Genomic DNA, 26,976 nt, shown 5'->3' with positions numbered 1-26,976 from the left:
TCGGGGATGCGATTCGCACAGCGGGACGCGCCCGCTCGCGAATCGCATCCCAGGTCACTTACCCGTTCCCGTCCCCTGCTGTCATGTGCTGGCGCGCGCGGCTCCGCTCTCTAGGGCGCGCGCGCGCCAGCTCCCTGAGACTTAAAGGGCCAGTGCACCAATGATTGGTGCCTGGCCCAATTAGCTTAATTGGCTTCCACCTGCTCCCAGACTATATCTGATCTCCTCCCATGCACTCCCTTGCCGGATCTTGTTGCCATTGTGCCTAGTGAAAGCGTTACTGTGTTTATCCATACCGTGTACTTGACCTCCTGCTTGCCTTATTGACTACGATTCTTGCTGCCTGCCCCGACCTTCTGCTACGTCCGACCTTGCTTTGTCTACTCCCTTGTACCGCGCCTATCTTCAGCAGTCAGAGAGGTTGAGCCGTTGCTAGTGGATACGACCTGGTCACTACCGCCGCAGCAAGACCATCCCGCTTTGCGGCGGGCTCTGGTGAACACCAGTAGTGACTTAGAACCGGTCCACTAGCACGGTCCACGCCAATCCCTCTCTGGCACAGAGGATCCACCTCCTACCAGCCGGGATCGTGACAATAGTGTTGTACTGTACAGCTCTTTACCTGTCCCAGGACTAGCTGCTCCTTTGAACACCAGGTAATGGCAGCTCCAGTTTGTAGGTACTATACAGAACCATGAATAAGAAGATTTATAGCTTCTAGCAGCTATTTATGACTTTTATATGTAAGTGGCTTTTAAATGTAATTAGTCAATCTCGTCAATTTCCATAAATTTTTATTTTTTCCTATTTGGGTTGACATTTTGGTGGCTTCAGATCCAATTACAAGTCTTCCATAGAGTTATGGTCTCAACATACAATTTCATCCTGGATCCAATAAATATTGCTACTTGAGGGACTACCATATTTCTAGCCAAAACCAGGACTGGAACCGACACAAATAAAAATTATAATAGAAACATTAGCAGTTTTCATGTTCTGGATCCACTCCTGGTTTTGCTAATACTATGAGTGAATCTTAGCACAGTGCCCGGCTACATCCCTGATGTTATGCTCCAGGTAGCATAAATTAAAGGGGTAGTCCGCCCCTAGACATCTTATCCCCTATCCCAGCGGCCAGACCCCCACTATCTCCATGCAAACACACAGCGTTCTACACATAATGTTCAGAACGCTGGGTTCAGACGGCCATGGTCATGACGTCACGCCACGCCCTCTCAATTCATGTCTATGGGAAGGGGCGTGCCCAACGTTCTGAACATTATGTGAAGAACACTGGGTTCGAGCGGCCGTGGCCATGATGTCATGACGGCCATCACTCCCCCACCCATAGACATGAATGGGGGGGGGGGGGGTAGCACGACGTGAAGTCACGGCCGCCCAAACCCTGCATTCTGAATATAATGTTCAGAACGCCGTGTGCTTGTATGGAGATCGCAGGGGGTCCAGCCGCTGGGTAGGTGACAAATGTCTTGGGGCGGGGTACCCCTTTAACACACCGTTTAAAAGGTAGTGTCAACATGGTTTTCACATTGTAGACTAACTACAGTATGTTAGATTTTGTTTTGTTTTAATCTGTCTCCCTCGTGTATAGGTAACTCCAAGCAGGGATTGCGCTGTAAGATGTGTAAGATCGGGGTCCATTTGTGGTGTTCAGAAGAGCTATCACAGCAACAATGTCTAGGGAAGACGGTAAGATGCTAGACTCTTTTTCTATTCTCAAATCCCAGTGGCTCTCCATATATATATATGTATTATAGGTTTATGACTATTTTATTCACTAACCCTATCCACTTCATAACATATAGCGACATTCTCCATCATCTATGAACTATCATCCCTCCTAATCTTCCCGATATTACCTATTGTTTTCACAGTCTGCATCTTTCCGACGAAATTTCAGTTCTCCCCTTCTGATCCATGAGCCTCTCTCCAGCCCCAAAGAGTCTCCAGTACCCGGTAAGCCATAAAATGGAAGATTTGTTTCTACAGCATTGCTGTATATATACTTGAGAATGCTGGCGTGAGGCCGGCGAAACGTTGCTTTTTGTACCACATGGAATAAAGCACTTTGCAGGACATTTCGGTGTGCTGCATAATACTACTGTTATTACTAAGGAACCAGAGGACCGTGGCTCCAGCATGCGTGCACCCTGCCTACAGACCTTCATTTTTCTTGATGTGCTGCTTATTTTTGGAATTTTATATATATATATATATATATATATATATATTTATATAATGGAATGCCTCTCCAGCAATTCCGCCTGAAAATTGTAAGCTGTGCCACAATATTTCATGTTGGCATGTTGAATGGCATGGGGGGAATGATGGGGCATTTTGACTATAGAATGCTGGTGAAATTGTGCTTGTTGAAGCGGGAAATTGCTGCCTGCCCATGAAATGCTACTTTACTTGAAACTTCTAGACAAATTGTGGAAAGTGCCAGAGGCTTTTTTGTCTAGTGACGGCAGCTGAGAGAACAATTGCGCAGGTCATTGAACATGTGTTTCTATATTATGTTTTTATTTATTTATTTATTTTTGCAACCGGTTGTATTTTTAGCTGCGAATTCCGAATGATATTATTTATTATGGGAGGTATGTGTCTGGAAGTAATAGAATTTATGTGTGTCTAGCCAAGCCTGAAGGGATCTTTCAACACCCTCAAGTGCCATGAAGATATATCCGGGTTCTCCAAGTAGCATCCAGATAACCCAGATGAGCATTGACTATTTAATAAACCTCCCAAATACCAGCACCTGTTGGAAGGCGGCTGCAACATAGTTTCCTATTTAGTGCCCTCCACTTATGATTATTTTGGCTTTCACAAGCCAGTCCTTCAAGGGTTCTCACAACTTTAGGTATTTACACTCTTTAAAAGTTTTTGACTTAAAGGGGTTCTCCGCCCCTAGACATCTTATCCCCTATCCAAAGGATAGGGGATAAGATGTCTGATCGTGGGGGTCCGGCCACTGGGGACCCCCGTGATCTCCCTGCTGTACGTGGCATTCATTTAGAGCGTCGGATGCAGCGCCAGAGGCTCGTGACGTCACGTCCATGCCCCAGTTGTAACATCACGGCCACGCCCCCTCAATGCAAGTCTATGGGAGGGGGCGTGACGGACATCATGCCCCCTGCCATAGACTTGCATTGAGGGGGCGTGGCCGTGACATCACGAGCGGACGTCACCGTGACATCACTCCGCCCTCATTGCCAGTCATCCGACAGGGAGTGAAGTTTGCTCCGTGCACTGGATGTCCAGGGTGCCGCAGACAAAATCGCGGCCAGCCATCAGACAGCTTATCCCCTATCCTTTGGATAGGGGATAAGATGTCTTGGCCGCTTCACTGGAGACTTAACATCTGAAGGACTCAGGGTGTACCTGTATGCCCTGAGCCCGGTCCCGGTGTGAAAAACGGGGTCACGCCGTGACCCCGCATCACACCGGGTCGGTTCCGGCTGCTAACGATAGCCGGGACCCTGGGCTAACAGCGTGCGGCACCGATCGTTGTGCCGCACGCTGTTAACCCTTCAGATGCGGCGATCAAAGTTGACCGCCGCATCTGAAAACGAAAGTAAATGCTTCCCGGCAGCTCAGTCGGGCTGATCGGGACATCGCGATAAAATCGCAATGTTCCGATCAGCTGGGACACAGGCTGAGGTGTCCTTACCTCTCTCCGCGGCGTCCGATCGTCGATTGATTGCTCCAAGCCTGAGCTACAGGCTTGAGCAATCAAGCCCCTATCTGACTGATCCCTGCAAAGCTATGGCTTTGCAGGGATCAGCATAGGAGATCAGTGTGTGCAGTGTTATAGGTCCCTATAGGAGCTATAGCACTGGAAAAAAAAGGGAAAAAAAAAAGTTAACAAAGGTCATTTAACCCTTTCCCTAATAAAAGTTTGAATCACCCCCCTTTTCCCACAAAAAACAGTTTAAATAAAAATTAACATATGTGGTATCGCCGCGTGCGTAAATGTCCGAACTATAAAATTATATCATTATTTAAACCGCAAGGTCAATGGCATACGCGCAAAAAAATTCCAAAGTCCAAAATAGCGTATTTTCAGTCACTTTTTATCCCTCATACCGGTCCGTATGCGGAAAAATAAAACAGTTATAGGGGTCAGAAGATGACAATTTTAAAAGTATAAATTTTCCTGCATGTAGTTATGATTTTTTTCAGAAGTACGACAAAATCAAACCTATATAAGTAGGGGATCATTTTAACCGTATGGACCTACAGAATAATGATAAGGTGTCATTTTGACCAAAAAATGCACTGCGTAGAAACGGAAGCCCCCCAAAAATTTGGTTGCACAATAATTTTTTTTCCGTTTCGCCGTGGATTTTTTGGTAAAATGACTAATGTCACTGCAAAGTAGAATTGGTAACGCAAAAAATAAGCCACCATATGGATTTTTAGGTGCAAAATTGAAAGCGTTATGATTTTTAGAAGGTGATGAGGAAAAAATGAAAATGCAAAAATGGAAAAACCGCTGAGTCCTTAAGGGGTTGAAGTTAGCCTCCAACTTTTCTCACTATATAATTTTTAGGTCCAAAAATTCTGTCCTTACTACCTTTTTTGGATACAGATCTCTAAATCTACTACCTATGGCAGTATAGTGGCAGCCTTTATAAAAAATATTGGGATTTCAGGTTGCTTTTTGAGGGTTTCAAAAGTGAATGGGCTATGAACAGCTTTTCTAAGCCAGGTCAGTAGGCAGTCAGTAAGGGGTGGGGTCGAGGAACAAAGAGAGTGGTGAAATAACTGGGCACTTAAGTCGAGAAGGGTTGGAAGGGTACAATAGAGTTAGATGGGAGGCCAAAGAGAAGGATGTTGCAGTAGTCAAGGTGGGGGATGATGAGGGCATGCACTATAATTTTTTTTGTGCCAAATATAAAGGGAACGTGTGTTGTCAGATCTACCAGTATCATGTTATAGAGCAGGAGGAGCTAAGCGGATTGATATATATATAGATATAAGTTTGTGGTAAATGATTCAGCAAAATTTGTGATTTATTAATTAAAATCTTTCCATGCATTAGGAGTCCAGTGGGCGTTCCTATCAATGGGTAATACAATCAACTGGACTCCAAAAGCATAAAACGCGCAGGAGTTTAAATCAAGTAACATGTTGTATTAAATATTTTCCCACAAAGATACTTATTAATCTACTCAGCTCCTCCTGCTCTATAACATGACTAGGGGATATCCTAATTGCTGGCCCTTCTAACCCAATACCCACCCAATGATAGAAATGACAAACACATTGGTTGGATACAAGGGCCAAAGCAGACCCACATTTATTTACATAACAATTAACAACATTGTTTAACAAAATATTAACCCCCTCCCATATGAACATCATACAACCAACATAATACCAACTTTAAAGTTCTACCTGCCCCAGGACAAGGACTTGAAGGCACCACTAATTTAAAGGGGGCCTACTCACCCCAAGCCGTTTATCACCAGGCCCGGGGGCACCAATTATCAGAGACCCACAACCCCCCCCCCCCCTGGGGGCCCCCATGCCCGTAGGGAATTCTCCACCAGACTGGGTACCGTTCCCAGCCTTAACTGAAAACCACCTTTCCAGTTGCCAGAATGTCCATACATGCCTCCAAGTCCCTATCCTGTTACCTCTGCTGCGACAAACTCCTACAATTCAGGCAGGCAGACCGGACTTCTTCTCCTGTGGCCATGCGCCAACTGACCCCCTGCCCCCTCCGCCACCCCTATATCACTTCCTAGCTCCACCCCTTATCCTGGCCACGCTCCTTGAACTCTCCATGACCTTAACCCTTCTCTGGCCACTAGTCTCCCCCTGTCATGTGCCCCTCCATTCCTATTCTCTCCATTACAGATCTTTCTTGATGCTAATAGATAAGATATTCTTGATGACTGGTTCCCTTTAAGAGAAAGATTTTTTCGGTGTAGTTGGAAAAGGTGGGAAGGGCTGAGATTTGTAGTTTGATTTGTAGTTAAAAAGACATCGTGGACTCAAAAGTTGCTGTAAATCAATGTAAAAGTGGTAATGGAGGCCTTGGGATTCAATGAGATGTGCCAGGCCAAAAGTATAGATGGAGGAAGTAGTATGTGAGGGAGAAGCTCTAAGGGTCCTATTACATATGGCAATTATTGGCCGGACAGGCTGATATCACCCTGTGGTATAGGGCCAGAGATCAGCTAATGAACGAGCAAATGCTCATTTTGAACAGTCAAAAAAATGGTTGTCCATCGCCTGCACACCTCCCAGTATAATAAGGGATGTGCGGCCAATGACTGCAACCAAGGGCTGCACGAATGATTGTACACGCGGCTCTTCCTGCCCGATGCTTAAGCCATGTGACGGTCTGGATTGACGGATGTCTTTTTTCGCAACGAGATCAGTGATTGTAGGGTAGGGGTATCTAATAAGACCATAAGTGTTCGGTTGTTGAGGTATGAGGGGATCCAGGAGAAAGCCAAGTCTATGATCACTCGAGATGAGAAAGGACGGTGTGGTTGACTGTGTCTAGAAAGAGTAGAAAGTGATGTAGAAGGCAAAGGACAGGTCTAGAAGCAGGAACAATTCCCATTGACTATGGTCTTTTCGGGGGAAATTACACAGAAAGAATGAACGTGTTAAAGAGGTACTCAACTGGCTCCAGAAAGTTAAACAGATTTGTAAATTTCTACTATTGAAAAATCTTAATCCATACCAGTACTTATCAGCTGCTGTATGCTCCAGAGGAAGTTGTATGGTTCTTTTCAGTCGGACCACAGTGCTCTCTGCTGACACCTCTGTCCATGTCAGGAACTGTCCAGAGCAAAAGAGGTCTACTCCTACTCTGGACAGTTCCTGACATGGACAGAGGTGTCAGCAGAGAGCACTGTGATCAGACAGAAAGGAAATTCAAAAAGAAAAGAACTTCCTCTGGAGCTTACAGCAGCTGATCAGTACTGGAAGGAATAAGATTTTTAAATAAAAGTCATTTACAAATCTGTTTAACTTTCTGGCATTAGTTGACTTAAAAAAAAATGTTTTCCATCAGAGTACCCCTTTAATTATTTCAGCGGAATCCGGATCTGCGTCAGATGTTCCACCATGAAACTTCCATAGTGTGCATTGAGTTGCAGAATTCGATTGAAATCAATTGGATTCTGCTGCAAGCGGATTCGGCTTGGAATAAATTCAGAGTGAAAAATCTGTAGTGTGAATGGGCCCTAATAGCATGAAGATTTAGCAGTTAGTAGGTAACTTGATGACAATCCAAGGAAAAAAACTGACCAAAAATGGAGCGACCTTACGTCTGAAGATCAGTGACAGATCTTAGGGTGTGATCCTACTGATCATTACTACCACTAAAAGTGGTTTTGGGAGACACAAAGCTGAAATATTTCCATTGACATACACAGTAACAATGATGAGAGACATTCTGTCACTGCGTGGCCTTCAATGTTTCCATTGATTATATAGGTATGAGGGTATTGAGTTTGTGTGAGGAGCGATTTGATCTGTCTACGTAGCAAAATGTTATTTGTCCTGATTAAGCTTTAAAGGGGTATTCCGGGTTTATACATCTAATCCCCTATCCTTTGGATAAGGGGCAAGATATATGATCGAAGGGGTCCCGCCGTTGGGGACCCCACGATCTCGGTGCAGCCCCCCGGCATTCTGTGCCGGGCGATGTCTCCGACGTGGGAATGTGACGTCGCATCCACGCCTCCTCCATTCATGTCTATGGGAGGGGGCGTGACATGTATGGAGGGGGGTGGGATGTCACTAGGGGCGTGGCAGTGACGTCATGTCCCCGTCTCGGAGGCAGTGCCCGGCACAGAATGCCGGGGGCTGAACCGAGATCACAGGGGTCCCCAGCGGCGAGACCCCTACGATCATACATCTTATCATCTATCCTTTGGATAGGGGGCAATATGTATGATCGAAGGGGTCCCGCCGCTGGGGACCCCGCGATCTCGGTGCAGCCCCCGGCATTCTGTGCCAGGCGCTGTTTCCGAGGTTCGAACTTGACGTCGCAGCCACGCCTCCTCCATTCATGTCTATGGGAGGGGGCGTGACGGCAGTCATGCCCCCTCCCATAGACATGAATGGAGTGGGGCGGAACATCCCTAGGGGTGTGGTAGTGACCCAGTGACTCGGAGGTAGCGCCCGACACAGAATGACGGGGGCTGAACCAAGATCACGGGGGTCCCCAGCGGTGGGACCCCTGTGATCATACATCTTATCCCCTATCCTTTGGATGGGGGATAAGATGTATAAAGCCGGAATACCCCTTTAAATAAAAGAATCCATTTAACAGAGAGCCTTTAAATGTATCACAGCCTCTCTACCATGGATGGGATGTTTATGGCACTGGCCGCCCACCGCTCCATTTGTTATTCTCTTGGTGGATAGATTTGTCACTTATTAGTAAGGCTGTTTTTCTCCCGGTCAGACTCTTGCTCATCAGTTTTCTGTCTCTCTCCCTCCTTTCTCGAATAGCTGCTCCGAGAGGTAGGGTCGACCCTGTGTACGAGACGCTGCGCTATGGAACCTCTCTAGCACATCTAAATCGTTCGACATGTAGCAGCGTTTCTGAGTCCCCCACCCGCAGCCTGGTAAGTGAACGGTGAAGTACAGCCGAGCCTTCCTTGCAGAGAAGATTGATGGTTGTAGAATTCACATTCGAAATAATAACAGGTGTATCTGCAGCCGAAGCCTTGACCGTACATTTGTCAGTTCACTGTACATGGGTGTTTCTTGCAGAGTGAAAAGGAAGAGAGGCCAGATGATCCAGAGGGCAGCATCCAAAGCAGCGAGGAGAGTCCAAGTCACCCAGGTGAGAGAGGAGATATGATATAAAGGGGGCAACTTCCTACGCGGCTACATGAACATACAATCAGAGGAATCAATAGTTGTACAAGGAGAGTGATAACATAACATTCGGAGTAATTTAACTTGCCCCTCCTGTTTGATACCGTAAGGGGCAGGGGTGTAGCTATAGGGGTCGCACAGGTCGCAGTTGTGACTGGGCCTCTAAGTCACAAGTCACTAAGGCCCAAAGTGAATGCTCACGCTGTGCAGCAGCTTTAGTGTTCCTGTATTTTCCTTCCTCCCCTGTCCGAGAGGTAGGAAGCTACATGTGGTGAGGGTGTGATGAGGGCAGATGGAATTACCCTAGAGGCAGAAGGCATTAACCCCTTGTGTTCGTAACGCCGGGGCGTGGTTTAACCGCTTTACCACCAGAAGGTAGGCCGCTGTATCCTTTGCTAGGCACGGGGGCAAATAATGACTCTGACGCCAAGTTACGGAACAACGGCAGCTTTACTGAGTCAGACAGATGTAACAGTCTATACAGGTTGGCTGGGCCCACAGAGGTGACCAGTGACTTCTGAGACCACAGGGATTGCTGTGACTTATGGTGGACTGGGACAATTTGATGCAGGCCATGCTGACTTGAGACAGGTTGACTTTCACTGACTTGACTGAGACTGACTATACTCCATTTTTAGCTTACCAGGTTTTGACTTGGACCTGGGGGGGGGCAGTGGACTTTTGGATCCGTGGCTGCTTGGTAGACTTTGGCCTCTTCTGGACTCGAGACGCAGAGCTAGGACTTGACCTTGCTGCACTCAGTAGAGAAGAGCATAAGAGCAGAGGCTCCACCCAGGGCTTATATGGGGGAGACTAGGAGGGGTTCCATAGGTCACTGTCAGGATCCGGACTGGTATGCGGCGATGACGTGGGCCGTACCAGGGGAACGGAGTCTAAGGGATTACTGGTATTCACCAGAGCCTGCCGCAAAGCGGGATGGACTTGCTGTGGCAGGTAACCCCCAGGTCGTTCCACCCGATAGCGACTCAACCTCTCTGGCAGCTGAGACAGGCGCGGTACACAAGGACAAGGCAAGGCAAGGTCAGACGTAGCAGAAGGTCAGGGCAGGCGGCAACGGTTCGTAGTCAGGGGCAACGGCAAAGGGTCTGGATACACAGGCAATAGGCTCACAATAAACGCTTTCACTGGCACAAAGCAACAAGATCCGTTGAGGACAGGAAGGGGAAGTGGGTTTACATAGTGAGGAGTGATTAGAACTGATTGGGCCAGACACCACTTAATGGTGTACTGGCCCTTTAAATCTGAGAGACCCGGCGCGCGTGCGCCCTAGAGAGCGGGACCGCGCGCCGGGACTGCGCAGATGGGGGACAGGGCAGGTAAACAGAATGGGATACGACCCGCGGGCAGGCACGTCCCGCCACGCGGATCGCATCCCTGCCGGGGAATCAGAGCAGTGCTCCCGGTCAGCGAGTCTGAACGCAGAACGCTGCGAGCGCTCCGGGGGAGGAGAGGGACCCGGAGCTTTCGGCGTTACAGTCACCCTGTTGTCACATGGTCACTGGTACCTTCCCTGGTTACAATCACATGACAGCTAAAATGTAAGGACAAGCCCAAGATGAATGCTTGCACCAAGGCCCCTGAGCCTTTAGCTATGCTGGTAAGGTGGATAATACCACTATTATTTGTAATATACGTTGGTTAAAAATTTATATATTTCGTCCCTACAGCTATTGTTTCTGTGTCTTTGTGAGGAGTCCAAATACAGGAAGTGTTAATGGACAAGAAGGGCTCTGTACACTGAGGACAAGCAGGGCTCTGTACACTGAGGACAAGCGGGGCTCTGTACACTGAGGACAAGCGGGGCTCTGTACACTGAGGACAAGCAGGGCTCTGTACATTGAGGACAAGCAGGGCTCTGTACACTGAGGACAAGCAGGGATCTGTGCACTGAGGACAAGCAGGGCTCTGTACACTGAGGACAAGCAGGGCTCTGTACACTGAGGACAAGCAGGGCTCTGTACACTGAGGACAAGCAGGGCTCTGTACACTGAGGACAAGCAGGGCTCTGTACACGGAGGACAAGCAGGGCTCTGTACACGGAGGACAAGCAGGGCTCTGTGAAGTGAGGACAAGCAGGGCTCTGTGCACTGAGGACAAGCAGGGCCCTGTACACTGAGGACAAGCAGGGCCCTGTACACTGAGGACAAGCAGGGCTCTGTGCACTGAGGACAAGCCGGGCTCTGTACACTGAGGACAAGCAGGGCTCTGTGCACTGAGGCTCTATAACATGCTCCCGGCTCATACATCAGGATGATTGACAAGCCAGGAGCCTGCACACAGCCCTGCTTGTCCCGCCCGCACTTCCTGTGTTTTGACTCCTTACACAGGCAATAGCTGCAGGGACAGCATTTTTTCACCCAGAAATATACAAATTTTTCAATCAATGTATATTACAATGGTATTATCTACATTATATAATTATTTTTTTGTGTTAACGACAGGTACACTTTAAGACCAGTCAGAAGTAAACCTTTGCTCCAAGGGTTGGACCATCTAACTCTGTCCCTTTCCCTATTATTATGTAAATTTTGAAAAATGATCCCATGTAGGGTCAGCTAAAGACTCCATATACCATCTGTCTTATTGCCCAAACCTCACCTCTCTTCCCTGAACTATTCTAATCTCCAGTCTCTGGTCTAATTTTAGTGTTCCAAGATGAGGCCACCAGTGATGATGCCCGCAGTGTGACGGTGAGTGATTGACAGGTGGGGCAGGGGCTGTGCTGATAATTTAGAGACAAACAGCTAATACCGATCTTTGTCTGTGTATGCTCAGAGTACGGTCGGCAAGACAAGGAAGGAAATCTCTCCTATGTATTGCTATGTGGCTCTATATAAATTCCTGCCTCAGGAGATCAATGACTTGCCACTGCAGTGAGTACCAGACATTGTGTTTTGTCTATTGTGTTCTGTCTTGTAAATGGTCATATACATTACTGTAAATTGCACTATACCATTATTATTTTTACTATGCTATCACTTGTTTTCTCATCTCACACCTATACTCAGTACTATGTCTGCATCTCCACCAGAGCACTGGACCATATTCGTTTCAGACATTGGTGATATTCTTGGACCCCTGTTAAAGGGGTTCTCCACTGTCCCATCGTCCGGAACATTGCTGGGTGCGGGCTGTGGGGGGGTCGGCATGTCATGGCCATGCCCCTCGGGATGTCATGGCACACCCCCTCAATGCAAGTCTATGGGAGGGGGCGTGACATCCGTCACGCCCCCTCCCATAGACTTGCATTAAGGGGGCGTGATGTGACATCACAAGGGGCGTGGCCGTGACATCACGACACCCGCACTCAGCGTTCGGAACTAAATTGAAACCCTTCCTGCTATAGGACGTATGCATACTTCCCAGCACCCGACACGTTCGCACGCTGGAACGTATGCATACGTCCTAGCGATCGCTGGCACTGCCGCGGGCGCTTGAGATCAGCGGCAGGACCCGGCTGTCAATCACAGCCGGAGTCCCGCCGCAGCTGCCAGGGCCACGATCACACCGGTCCTGGCAGCATTAACCCCATAGATGCCGTGATCAATCCTGATCACCCATCTATGGTGTTGACACCGCCGCAATACGATCGCGGGTCGCCGTTGGTTGCTATGGCAGCATGAGGTCAGATCTTGACCCCCTGTCGGCCTGCTACGGAAGCCTGTCAGATCCAGCCAGAGGCTGTACTGTGTGCAGCTGATCGGGTCATACTGTGCTGCAGTACAAATGAATTGCAGCATAGTATAACCTGTAAAATGTGTAAAAAATAAAAAGTTCTTCAATAAAAGTATGAAGTGTAAAATAAATAAATAAAAAAGACCCTTTCCCAATAAAAGCCCTGTATTATCACCAAAAAAGATAAAAAAAACACAAATCATATACATAATAGTTATTGCCACGTCTGTAATGACATGTACTATAAAGCTATAATGTAAATTATCCCGCACAGTGAACGCCGTAAAAAAACAACAACAAAAAAGCACGAAATTTGCCAATTTTGGTACAAATAGTGGAATAAAGAGATCAAAAGGTAGCACATATCACAAAAATGATACCAATAAAAAGTACAGCTCATCCCGCAAAAAATAAGCCCTTACTCAATAGCATCGGATGAAAAAGAACATAGAAAGCTATATGAGGAAAAAGAACATAGAAAGCTATATGAGGAAAAAGAACATAGAAAGCTATATGAAATGGGTATCGCCATAATGGTACTGACCCATAGAATAAATATAACATCACTTTTCCCACACAGTGTACAAGAAAAAGAAAATGCCGGAAATGTTCCCGTTTTTCCACAATGTTTTGGAGTTTTTCACAAAAAATGCTGCATGTGTCAACAAAAATGCACCACTTATATAAAGTACAATATGTCACAAAAAAACAATCTCAGAATCGCTCAGCTCAGAAAAGCGTTCTAAAGTTATTACCATTTAAAGAGACACATGTCAAAAAAAAAAAAGAGCCTGGTCATTAAAGGGTACTCCGCCCCTAGCATCTTATCCCCTATCCGCTGCTGGGGACCCCCGGGATCTCAGCTGTGGCACCCAGCTATCATTACTGCACAGAGCAACACTCGCTCTGTGCGTAATGACGGGCGATACAGGGGCCGGACCATCGTTACATCACGGCCCGCCCCCGTCAATACAAGTCTATGGGAGGGGGCGAGTCTGCTCTGTGCAGTAAAGATAGCGGGGTGCTGCAGCAGAGATCCCAGGGGTCCCCAGCAGCAGGACCCCAGCAATCTGACATCTTGTCCCCTATCCTTTGGATAGGGGATAAGATGTCTAGGGGCGGAGTACCCCTTTATGATAAAACATGGGTCTGTCCTTAAGGGGTTAATGTAACTTCCTAATGGTAAAAGACTTAAAACAGGCAATGATTCATATAAAAAAAAGATGATGCAATTTACTAATATAGTTTGTGCATCAATTATTTGGGTTTCTAATATCTCAGCTTGCAGTCATGGAGTTGGAACATTCATTGTTTACAGGTAGATCTGTCCTGGTCATTTTATGATCACAGGGGTGCATGGTTTGTTATACACAAGCTCTGTGTTAGATGACCTGTGGCCAACCCAAAATAATTGAGTTGATTTACTGTCATTAAATAACTTATGATACCCTAGAAGTACAAGCCCGCGAGCCACGTCACGGCCACCTGTAAGTAGTGGGTCTCTAACATCCCTAGCGTAAAATGGAGCAGCACTGAGCGGCGACCGCCACTGCTCCAACACCAGTGTCCACAGGGGGAACGACCCACTGGCAGAGCAGCCCCAATGCCACTCAAACCAGTCCCTGGGCCGCGCCTCCCCACAGACACAGCGCCGGGGCAGCAATGGACGCCACACGGCACCGCACCAGTGTGAACAGATCACTCACATGTCCTCCCAGCCAGAGACTGCCAGAAAAGCATAGGGTCCTGCTTCCTGCTAATTTATATAGGCCTGGGCTGATGGGGAGGGGCAGAGTACTGACCAAGTGAAGACAAAAAAGAGGGGGATAGAAAACACAATGTGAATTCAACTAGAGAAAAAAAACACAGACACGGTCGCACATCCACAACATGCTCTAAGGCTTCTCAGCAACATTTATTAAACGAACAGGTCGTTAGTGCACTTTATGATCATGAAATGCAAGCCCACTAGCCACGTCACGGCCACCTGTAAGTAGTGGGTCTCTAACATCCCTAGCATAAAATGGAGCAGCACTGAGCGGCGACCACCACTGCTCCAACACCATTGTCCACAGGGGGAACGACCCACTGGCAGAGCAGCCCCAATGCCACTCAAACCAGTCCCTGGGCCACGCCTCCCCACAGACACGGCACCGGGGCAGCAATGGACACCACACAGCACCGCACCAGTGTGAACAGATCACTCACCATGTGCTCCCAGCCAGAGACTGCCAGAAAAGCATAGGGTCCTGCTTTCTGCTAATTTATATAGGCCTGGGCTGATGGGGAGGGGCAGAGTGCTGACCAAGTGAAGACAAAAAAGAGGGGGATAGAAAACACAATGTGAATTCAACTAGAGAAAAAAAACACAGACACGGTCGCACATCCACAACATGATCTAAGGCTTCTCAGCAACATTTATTAAACGAACAGGTCGTTGCACTTTAACAGTGCACTTTATGCTCCTGAAGTGCAAGCCCACTAGCCACGTAACAATATTTAATAAAACATGCTTAATATTTCATCATAAAGGGGAAAAAAAATTCTAGTAAAACCAATGAGAACCGTCATTGGCAAAATTCCTTTGCAACAATATCCAGAGAAGGAACCTGTCAAATGATTCATGCTGAGCGAGGCTCGAACACCGCCTTTTATTTAGGGTTCGGAGGCTGCCAGTAACAATACAGACGCTTTTCAGCAAACTACTGGAATTATTTTAAGGCCTTTGAGCAACTCTGGTGCTTCAAATCAGATATTCTTCAGATGTTGGGGTGTAGATGATTTCAGGATTTGCTTTGTTTTTATAGCTGACTTGTCAGATGAAAACACCAAGACCTCTGATAAGCCCAGGAGGGGCACAGGACGACTGACAAGTGATAGAACAAGTATTCAGAAATAAAATAAATGAACAACTCCAAGCTGGGAAAGTATGTCACTGGAATGGTGTGTGAACAGGAGCAGCAGATGCACCATTAGCAGCTGTATGTTATAGCTGACTGCTGCAACTGCTGGGATTGGAGTTAACCATTTGTGGTAGCAGCCTTGGGGGGTAGTGTAGTTGGGGTGTTGCTTCGGTTTATGAGGGTTTAATTTAACCCCTGTCACTTGTGACGCCAGGGTGAGGGTTAATACGCTAAGGTGAATCTTCGGCCTATCGCCACCCTTCCCAGAAACGATAGGTGCGTGCTTAAATGAATGAAGGTCGTTTTGGATTGGTCCAAGTCAGCTGTCACTCACCGTTACAATGTTGCATGGTGGGCGATCACCTGACTTCCTCCAAAGGTCCTTGAACCATAAACCATAGAGTATTGGAACGCATCACATGACCCGCAGGTCCTGCGACACTACAACAAGGTATTATATACACTTAGAATTTGAATAGTCTTAACTATTAAAGGGGTGACAAGGGGCTAACTATTGATGAGGATCCCACTGGTAACTAGGGACTCTGACTTTGGGGACCTCACCACAAGGTAACGGATGCAATCCTGTACGGGACACCACACATTTAATCCCTTAGATGCCACCTTCAATAGTGCCTAAGGCATCTAAGTGGACAAACAGATGGAGGGGCTTACCTCATCGCTTCATTGGCCCTACCAGCGACACCATTACAGATAATTTGTCATGGCAGCCAGGGTGTTAAAGGGGTACTCCACTGCTCAGCGTTTGGAACAAACTGTTCCGAACGCTGGAGCCGGCAGCTTGTGATGTCATAGCCCCGCCCCTTCATGACGTCCTATGGTGTTAAAGGGGTCCCATGGTGTTAAAGGGGTACTCTGGCCCCAAGACATCTTATCCCCTATCCAAAGGATAGGGGATAAGATGTCTGATCGCGGGGGTCATTGATTACCCCCGCAATCAAGCATGCAGCACCCACCTGTAAGCACTGCAGGAAGTGCTGGAGGCTTTCAGTGTTATGCCTCCCGACCACGAGGGCGGAGTATCGTGATGTCACGACTCCGCCCCCGTGTAAAACACCCCGCCCCCTCAATGCAAGTCTATGGGAGGGGGCGTGACGGCCGTCACGCCCCCTCCCATAGACTTGCATTGAGGGGGTGGGGGGTGATGTCATGAGGGGGCGGGGCTTTGACATCACGAGCTGCCGGCTCCAGCGTTCAGAACAGTTTGTTCCAAACGCCGAGCAGCGGAGTACCCCTTTAATAAAGCCCACAGAGCTAATAGCTTTGTACAGCTCTAAGGCCTAATATGATGCCTCTCAGCATTACAGTAAAAGGTATAATGCACTGCAGTACAGAACATGTTAACTTTGTTCTGCGGGTCAGTGCGATTGCGATATTTTTTTTCTTTTAAAGTTTTCCAACTTTTACAAAATAAAAAACAATTCAAAGATAAAGAACATCAGAAATCAACAGATTGCATGGTCAAAAATGATAGGAAATGGACACATATTTGGAATCTACATATGCGTATCAACCCATACCATAAAAATAACGTGTTGTTTTTCTTGCATTTTGATCACCATAAAAAAAAATAAGAAAAATAGAATCAAGAAAAAGAAAACTGATCACCTGGGAAAAAACGAGCCCTCACAAAGCTCCTTCGGCATCTTTTTGAATATGGTGACAAAAAAATAATAATTTTAAACTAACCGGAAATCCCAAATAAAGAAACAGAAGATGGCCGCACATCCACAACTTGTACTATTATCTAACTTTTTCCCAGCAAAATTTCAAAAACTATCAGGTTGTTATTGTACCTTTTGCTCAATACATGCAAGCCCACTCGCCACGTCAAGGCCACTAAGAGTGGGTCCCTGAACATGGTAGGTGTTCACACTAATGTGATGCTCTGCGGAGGCCATTGTTGCTGTGGTACTTTGTCTGTGGGGTGGTGTGGCCCAGAGCCGGGGGCTTGGTCGGGCAGCAGTGGGGCTGCCTGGTCATCGGGTCATCCCCCCTGTGGGTTCGGTGTCACGGCGGCGGGTAGTCTTGGCCCGATGCTCAGCCATGTTTAGTTTAGGGACCCACTCTTATCAGGGGGGGCTTGACGTCACGAGTGGGCTTGCACGTTTTGATCAACATGTACACTAACAACCTGTTTGCTTTTGAAGTTATACTGAGGAGCAATAAGATCATAGTACAAGTTGTGGATGTGCGGCCATGTTCTGTTTCTCCATTTGTGAGTTACCGTATTTTTCGTCATCTAAGACGCTCCGGCACATAAGACGCTCCTAATTTTATAGGATAAAAGTCTAGAAAATAAAGATTCTGAATCAAATACAATGTAAAGTATAGGACAGTGATCTTCAACCTGTGGACCTTCAGATGTTGCAAAACTACAACTCCCAGCATGCTCGGACAGCCGTTGGCTGTCCGGGCATGCTGGGAGTTGTAGTTTTGCAACATCTGGAGGTCCGCAGGTTGAAGACCACTGGCATGAGAGGCAATACTCACGTGTCCCCGCCGCTCCGGATCCGTCACCGCTGCCCTTGATGTCGCACTCCATCTGTCGCCGCGTCACCATGCTGTCCCCGTCGCTCCGGAACATCTCTGCTGCCCGGTATCCTCGTCGCTCCGTCGCCGCCATGACGTCGCTACGCACGCCGCTCCTATTGGATGATGGGACGGCGTGCGCGACGACGTGATGACGACGAAGGAGAGCGCCGGCCATACAGGGGATCCCGGCACGGAGCAGACACCGAGGAGGCAGGTAAGGTCCCTCCCGGTGTCCTGTAAGCTGTTCGGGACGCCTCGGTGGATTTCACCGCGGCGGTCCCAAACCGCCCGACTGAACAGCCGGGTTAGTGCTATTTTCGCTTCAGATTTGGCGGTCAGCTTTGATCGCCGCATCTGAAGGGTTAATACAGGGCATCACCGCGATCTGTGATGTCCTGTATTAGCCGCGGGTCCCGGCCGTGTATGGCCGCAGGGACGGCCGCAATAGGGGTGTATTCACCTTATAAGACGCACCAACCTTTCCCCCCCCCCAAAGAAAAAATGCGTCTTATACGGCGAAAAATACGGCACAAAAAAAGCATTTTTTTTTAGAGTGTTTATAATGTGTAAAAGTAGTAAACCGTCAAAAACAAATAGCACTCATACCACTTTATAATAGCCCTCAGATGTCTTAGTCGACAGAAAAATAAAAAAGCAAAAAGCCCCCCCCCCAAAAAAAAGGCAAAAAATAGCCATTAAATCACCCTCTATCTTTAATATCCATATCCATAATATAAAGATATTTAGGAACAGAATTCTGGAGCTTAAAATACCAGTGTTTCTTTAGATTTATTGCTTATTGATGATGCCTCGTTGAAAAAAAAGGATTGATGCTTCATTACCCCCGTCATCTTGTCCCACCCAATTTCTCACTTAAATTGACTAGACGCAACCTTAGATCACTCACATAGTCAGAAATCAATATCACATTTACTGTACATCTTTCATCACCGTTGGAAATTTAACCATAAAATTACAAAAACACAGCAGAGATGTGTTTTTTATTCCATTCACATCGTGACCCCTCCAAATGACTTGTTAGCTCCATACTGTTATCGTCTCCCATCAGCTGCTTCGGCTGTTCTTCAGCCATTTGGACTTGACTATTATCATTTTGTACTGCACTGTACATGTTTATAGGTAGCAATGAAATATTTCCATATAAATAGACATTCGGTACAGATCTGAGACATATAGTTATACCATATCTATAGCATAAAACTCCTGTTTCACCAGAGAAGGGGACCATGTCGAGCTGCAGACTGTAGGGAGGGGTGGATGCTCACTCTGTGTGACTTGCACAGCTCTGTCCACCCATAGACTTAAAGAGTACCTCTCATGATCTTGTTATATTTTATAATCCTCCCAGTTCACTGCCCCCATCATGATAAACCACCCCCTGCCTTTATTTTTTATAATTTTTTAGTTTTCTACCTTGATATTGCTCTGTATTTTCTGCTCAGTCTCAGTCAGATTCACAGACTTGGAAGGGGCGTTCCCCAGCAGGCGTGACATCATCTGAAGCCATACAGGGGAGAACTTCCTCCCTCACTCTGCTATACACAGGCCAGAGCAGTTCAGTGTGAGATGAGCTATGATTGGCTAAGGCTGCACAGGCCAGCAGGAGTCCAAAGTCTGTGCAAGAGATGGGGAGAAAAGTGCTCTGGACAAGTGGGAGACACCTAGTGGCAGCTTTTTTAAACACAAATAAAACATAGAAAACTTCCTTTTTTATTTTTATTTTTTATTAAACAAAGTACATTTGAAAGATTTTTTTGTTTACCAAAAATTATTTTAAATGACAGTGCCCGTTTAAATTGGAACAAAAATGCAAGTGCACTGGTACCTCTCCATTCAGTCCGGTTCTGGATGCCACTGTGTGCAACTTTGCAGGTAGTCAAAGAGCCAACTTTCCTTTGGTATGTGGGTGTCCTAAAGGGGGCTAACCCAAAATTTAAAATTATCTCCTGTCCATAGGATAAGGAATAACTAGCTGATTGGTGAGGGTCCATTTTGAACCCATGCCAAAAATGGAGGAAAATTGGCCTCTGAGTAGATGAAACTTGAATGGCAGTGACTAGTTATCCCCTATCATGCAGTGATAGTTGCAATCCCAAAAATATTACAGATGTCAATACAATTCAGATAGTGAGCATTCAGCCACCAGCTCTCCCCCCCTGACTATGCTGTACACATGTACGAGCAGCTTGGCTGAGCATTTGTTCTCAGTAAAAAGAGGGAAATGGGCTGCTGCCAGACACCTCTGTCTCCCATGAGAACTGAACATGGTGAACCAAACAAATGATCCCCAACATTTTCCATATGGGAAGATGGAGGGCGCAATAAACATTAGATAGAGATCCAGTTCTTACAAAAACAGTGGGTTTAGCTTTTGGCTGACATTAATCTAAAATGCATGAGAAGTATGGAGGAAACCTTTAGACCTTTAGAATTCTGGTGCTGCTAACTCACAATATCAGGACTAAAAGATTATTTCAAAGAACCAGGGCCGGATCCATTTTTATTGAATACATAAATAAAAGAAAATAAAAAAGCAGATTACGCGTTTTGAGGGCAACCCCCCTCTTCTTCAGATCAGTTTACAGGATAGGCTTAGAATTCAAGCTTATATACAGTTAAAATTGGCGCCAGAAACAAAGTAGGAGTGGTTCAGGTTCAAAGGTCATGCAGTGCATAATTCACAACAAACCAATTTAAGAACAAAAATAAATACATGAAGGATTATATGAGTGTGGCAGAGACTTTATCTAACTAGAGATAGAGATATAACTTCAAACTGATAAAATGAAGTTATATTTAGCCATCGCAAGCTTGCGCTCTGAATCGCTGCAGGCATCGGGACCGGAGGCCACAGCGGAGTTTTGTTGCTAGGGACGCGTCGCTAGGTCTCCCGGTCACGCGGTTACACGCATGCGAAAATAAGCACAAATATATCAAATATGTGAATTTCATGAATATAGGACGAATATTCGTCCATATATTCGTGAAATATTGCGAATTCGAATATGGCATATGCCCCTCATCACTAATAGATAGTATAGCAGTTAGTAACAAAGTTTAAAGGACATTTCTATAGGGGAGAGTATCGCCCATGAGTGTAAGTATTAGGAAACATATTATGAAAAGGTAGGTCATGGGAAATAACCTTACAGACATATGTCTTACAGATAAAAATTATGGCTATTAAGACAAACAATTGAGGGAATATAATTATTAAAAATGACCGTGTGAGAAGAAACAAAGGGGAATATTGCTATAACTATGTGTGAGAAGGATTAAAGGGGTACTCCGATGCTTACACATCTTATCCCCTATCCAAAGGATAGGGGATAAGATGCCTGATCACGGGAGTCCCGCCGCTGGGGACCCCCGGGATCTTGCACGTGGCACGGGAGGGTAGGCTTGCATTGAGGGGCGGAGCGTGACGTCATACGGGGGCGGAGCGTGACGTCATACGGGGGCGGAGGCGTGACGTGTGGTCGCCGGTAATCAGACCCGGAGCGAACACGCTCCGGGGATTGATTACAAACGGGGTGCCGCGTGCAAGATCCCGGGGGTCCCCAGCGGCGGGACTCCCGCGATCAGGCATCTTATCCCCTATCCTTTGGATAGAGGATAAGATGTGTAAGCACCGGAGTACCCCTTTAAGGGGAAACAAGGAGTGTAGAAAGGATAATTATTCATCTAAAATGTATGGCCAACTTAACACTTGAGATTCCCTAACAATAGTTCACAGTTTCTTGAGATTGATGTAAATGGATAAAGATAAAAGATAGATATGAGATAGATAGATGTATAGATAAAAGTCCATAAAAAGCAGCACATCCAGTGTAGTGAAATGGGTGCTCCGGCTCTACTGGATAAGTAATGGATAAAGGCAGCACACCACAGTAGTATAATCCAAAAGCTGTGAATTTATTCCATGATGTGAGTAACAACGTTTCGGCGATCTCTCACCGCCATTTTCAAGTGCATACAAGGGATACAAAGGGGTTTAAATACACACTTCCCCCAATTAATGACATCATCAGACATTAGCATAATCAGTGACATCATAATACAAATCAAAATATAGATGTATAGATAGATAGATATCCACAAAAATAGAAAAGTTGCTGCAGCACACAGGAGTTACAATTCAAGTGATTTTATTCCATTCGATAGCAACGTTTCAGCCGCCCATGCAGCCTTTTTCAAGCACAAGTGAAAAGTGACCATAGTAGATTATATATATATATATATATATATATATATATATATATATATAGTATCCAATACATCGGTAATTACATTCTATTAATATCAAAAATACATAATTCCACGTGTACATATCAAAAATATACATATTACAAAGTGCATGTCATATAGAAACATACATTGCTCCCGTTTCATGTGCAATAGTGCATAATATAATAAATGATAACCAATAAACAATATTACTTGTTACATATACTGCACATGATGCACTTACACATTGTTTATGTAATCTGTCATAGTCAGTCTCAGTCAAGTCAGTCCAAGTCAAGTCTGTCTCAAGTCAGCATGGCCCTGCATCAAATTGTCCAAGGCCACTATAAGTCCCAGCAAGCCCTGTGGTCTCTGAAGTCACTGGTCACCTCCTTGGGCCTAGCCAAGCTGTATAGACTGTTACACCTGTCTGACTCAGTAAAGCTGCCGTCGTTCCATAACAGGAACTTCAGAGTTATTATTTGCCCCCGTGCCTAGCCCAGGATCCAGCGGTATACCTTCGGGTGGTGTAGAGGTAAAACCATGAACACAAGGGGTTAATGCCATCTGCCTCTAGGATAATTCCATCTGCCCTCATCACATCCTCACCACAACTTTTGGCGTCCTACGAACAGGATACAGGTGTGCGCCTTATGCAAATAGAACCCCCCCCCCCCCAACCTGAACTGTGTCCAATATTGCCGAAAATCCGCATGCAGATGTGAACATAAATTGCGCCAGAAGTGTATGGGACTTTGTCAGTAAACGTTGTTTATTCCGAGGTGCTTGTGAAATAGAGGGGGAGGTGAAGAAAAGACTGTTATCTGCCATTGTGTATTGTGCCGACCATGTGTAAAATCAGATCCGAAGCTATGCTACATCACAAAGTATTGCCTGTACTTGAAAGGGAAGGGGGACCGGAAGTCAGTGCTGCACCACTGACGCACTTCTGTCCGGTGGCCATTTTCCCGGATTCCTGCATAAAAGAAGCAACGCCGATGGACCTCCTCACTTTGCCAGAAGTCTGTGAGTTGGGCAACATGGCGTAACAGGCAAGCACGAGATTGGAGATTCCCAAGATGGTGCCGGATGCCCAGAGAGTCACTGCGGCGCACATGTTTCAGGAGTTGGCAGGTCGTCTACAACGAATCTCCATCAGGGCTGAAGAGGCCTGCTACTAAGTCCTGCTGCCAGAGAACGATGGAGACTGGCCAGCAACCATGGCGGAGGGAACTCCGGCATCTTCTTGAGGAGCATCGCCGGTGAGGCTGTCCCCTCACCACCGGACCTGGGGATCCTGGGTGAAGATCCCTACAGAGGAGTCAGAAGTGAGTACCCTGGCTGAAGCCGCTTTGTCTACCCCTTCTTTTACCCCTAGCCTAGAGCAAACCCCCCAGGTCCAAAAGTCTGCAGTACGCCCCCTGTCCCCAATGTTGCACCGGTGGTTATTTGGCGATGAGCCCGGACTGATCCACTACATGCGAAAGCACTTTCTTCCCTTGCCAGGGAAGCCCCATCCCTCAGTTCCGACAGACCATTCCGTGAGGGCTAAGAGAGAAGCCCAGGTGGCCAAAATAGTGGAGGAGATGAGGGCACAAATAAGGAAAGAGTATGGGCCGAAGCTACTACCTTATGAAGAACGCCAAGCGCAGCAGCAATACACCAAGACCCTGGAGGCCCTATACATCAGAATGTTGCATCATCCCTGAGAGGGAGAGCCACCCCTGGAAAGGCGCAGAGCTACAGTTGTGAAATTTGACAAAGTGCAGGGGTTAGGCACCCTCATGGACTGTCGTCATGGCGGGACCATCCTGGCCAACTATTGTGCAGTTAAAAGGGACTCTCCCCCCACACCATTGCATTCTCTTGAGAGCGGGGAGATCATGGAATACACTCCTGTTCAAAGCGTGAGAGAAGAGTGGGCGGCAGCGTCCAGAGAACCCATCACGCAGATCCTCTTTGCATACTTTCCTTCAGACAACTGGGACACAGATACTTTCGGATTATTCTCTCCTAAATTTAAAGAGTCTCGTCCTGAGGAAAAGGAAGACACCTACTTGCCCGCGGCGCCTGTTATGGCACCAATGTATAATCGCAAGTCATCTACAGATGTGCCCAGGCCTACTCCTGTTGTCGAGGTTTGGCCTAACCAGCGGGCACCAACTAAAGAGCCTCGGCCCACTCATGCTGAGGATGAGGTTTGGCCGGCCCAACAGGCACCAATGTCTATTCCCCCAGTGGCGCAAGCTGCTGCAGTTCAAAGGGTGGTTACCATCAGTCCCACCATCACTGAGTCTACCCTGACCAGGGTAAATTGGAACACCCGAGTGAGTCCTTTGGTGGGGGCACCGTCCCGTGGTCCCCATTATATGCCCCAGCCTAGGAAGCAGTCTGATCGGTGAGGCTGGGACGGAAAATTCCCAGGCTGAAGCATTTGTGTATAATGTCATTGCTGTTCAGTCGAGAGACTAACTGTGTTTTGTGGAAGAACCACAGTTTTTTTCAGGTTTATGCAACGTTAAAGAAAAGTGCCTGGTGGACTCACCAAGAACTCCTGTAACCATTTGTGTAAGTGTATGTGCCCGGCTTATAGCCATGATCCTTTACTGAAAACTCTAAATGTACCAGAACTGTTGAGCGGTACTCTAAAAATATATTTTCAGAGTAATATATTTGGCTTATTCCTTTTTTGCACCAGTAAATGCAAATATTGTTGTTGTATAGTGTAACACATTGTAATAAAGTGTATATAACGTGTTTATACCAAAAATGTCTGAAATGTTCCATGTCTTTTTGTCCATGGCAATTTGTATAGGAGGTATCCTGACCCTGTCAGGTGAAGCATATCCACTACCTCACTGCCATGATAGTTACGTACAGGTATATTCTCAGTCCACATCAGACCTCCAATGTCATATCTGTGGTGGCCCAGTACGGGAGATGTTGCCCTGTACCCTTGCTGTCCTGTCAGGCAGCCTCCTTCAGTGTCCCCAGGGCCCCTTGCACCTGTTTCCCCCCTGTAAATATGTTCTGCAGTGTATTGTACTATAAAATGTGTTGTATCTTTAAGAGTTATGTCATGTGATTGTTACCCAGGAGGTACCAGTGACCAGGTGATCCCAAGAGTGACCTATGGGCTCCCTGCTGGCCTCCCCCATATACGCCCTGGGTGGAGCTTCTCTCTCTCTTGGAGCTTAGGGCTCTTGCTTCCTGCTGAGGTCCAGTCCATACTTGCCTAGTGTGTGTCCAGAGTGTTGGAGACCTCGAAGTCAAGTCCTGCAGCCACCATCAATTCAAGTAAACTAAAGTCACAGCTTTATGAGTCAAGTCAAGTCAGTCCCTGTCATCTGTCAAGTCAGCATTGTCTGCATTCAATTGTCCAGTCCTACTACAAGTCCCAGCAAGCCCTTAAACCTTAAACTTTTTTTTTTAAATCAAAAAAGTTAAACAGATTTGTTAATTCCTTCTATTAAAAAATCTTAATCCTTCCAATACTTATTAGCTGCTGAATACTACAGAGGAAATTATTTTCCGTTTGGAACACAGAGCTCTCTGCTGACATCTCTGACATCTTAGGAACTGTCCAGAGCAGCATATGTTTTCTATAGGGATTTTCTCCTACACTGGACAGTTCTTAAAATGGACAGAGATGACAGCAGAGAGCTCTGTGTTGCAAAAAGAAAAAAATGTCCTCCATAGTATTCATCAGCTAATAAGTACTTGAAGGATTAAAAAATTTTAATAGGAGTAATTTAAAAATCTGTTTAACTTTCTGGCACCATTTGATATAAAAAGTTTTCCACCAGAGTACCTTTTTAAAGGTCTCTGCGTCACTGGTCTCCTCCTTGGGCCCTGACTGAACTATATAGACTTTACCATCTGTCTAGCCTCAGTAAATCTACCGTTGTCCGTAACTTAGCGTCAGAGTCTTTATGCCCCCGTGCCTAGCCCAGGATCCAGCGATATACCTTCGGGTGGTTTTAGGCTAAACCACGCCCTGAAGTCACGAATACAGGGGGTTAATGCCATCTGCCCCTAGGGTAACAACATCTGCCCTCATCACACCCAGCTACCACATATCTAATGTCTAACTATTTTCCTGTCCATCGTGTACAGGGTGCTCTAGTGGCCAGAGAGTTCTAGGTACCGTGACAGAGCTACTATGTGTATAGGTAAAATTGGCATAAATTGTCAGAATTAATTGCAAAATTGTTGTCAGAAAATGTGTATATGCTATTTGTATAATGTTCTAGGGAGAAGTAGCTATAGCCAAAGGGCCCAAGTAGCAAAAGGTATTCGGGTAGAAAGCCTCCAGCAGCCCGATCCGGATCCCATATGTGCTAAAGTGTGCAGTTGCAAGTCCTAAAACTCCCACATGTTTACATCTTAAACCCAGTTATTTACACCCTCGTCAATTGAGCATATATGGACATAAAGAGAAATGCCACATGGACTCTTCCCCAGTTGTCAATGTGCCAGCCCTGAGAAGGACATTGTCTTAAAATGCCCCAGAAACTGTTATTGCTATCAACAGACCTCAGTGATCACATCATGTCGTCCGCCCTCCAGGACTGGGCGCCGAGTACAGCCGTTGTTAAGAGGGGGAGTTTGTGGTGGCCCAGTACAGGAGTTACACCCCTGTACCTTTGCTGCCCTTTCCAGCAGACTCCATTCCAAGGCCCCCCTGCACTTGTGT

At 46.5% G+C, this 26,976-nt stretch overlaps 2 protein-coding genes across 3 annotated transcripts in view; one reads left to right on the top strand and one right to left on the bottom strand.

Annotated features, from left to right (window-relative positions):
• Window positions 1-26,976, bottom strand: part of LOC130296256 (transcription factor CP2-like protein 1) — a 247,943-nt gene that overhangs the window by 187,886 nt on the left and 33,081 nt on the right. The gene's annotated exons all lie outside the window — the stretch shown is intronic.
• The window catches only part of STAC2 (SH3 and cysteine rich domain 2), an 83,823-nt gene that overhangs the window by 37,442 nt on the left and 19,405 nt on the right, over window positions 1-26,976 (top strand). For both annotated transcript variants that reach the window (XR_008849170.1, XM_056547646.1), the window contains exons 3-8: window positions 1,613-1,710; window positions 1,896-1,977; window positions 8,506-8,621; window positions 8,770-8,842; window positions 11,545-11,588; window positions 11,674-11,771. Coding sequence is in view for 1 of the 2 variants with exons in the window: in XM_056547646.1 (XP_056403621.1) it covers window positions 1,613-1,710; window positions 1,896-1,977; window positions 8,506-8,621; window positions 8,770-8,842; window positions 11,545-11,588; window positions 11,674-11,771 (511 nt within the window). In the remaining variant the exon portion in view is untranslated. The remainder of the gene's footprint in view (window positions 1-1,612; window positions 1,711-1,895; window positions 1,978-8,505; window positions 8,622-8,769; window positions 8,843-11,544; window positions 11,589-11,673; window positions 11,772-26,976) is intronic.

This window comes from Hyla sarda, chromosome 12, assembly GCF_029499605.1.
Source record: "Hyla sarda isolate aHylSar1 chromosome 12, aHylSar1.hap1, whole genome shotgun sequence".
NCBI lineage: Eukaryota > Metazoa > Chordata > Amphibia > Anura > Hylidae > Hyla > Hyla sarda.
Note: the sequence above shows the minus strand (reverse complement) of the source record. Positions and strands in the feature narration are given on the sequence as shown.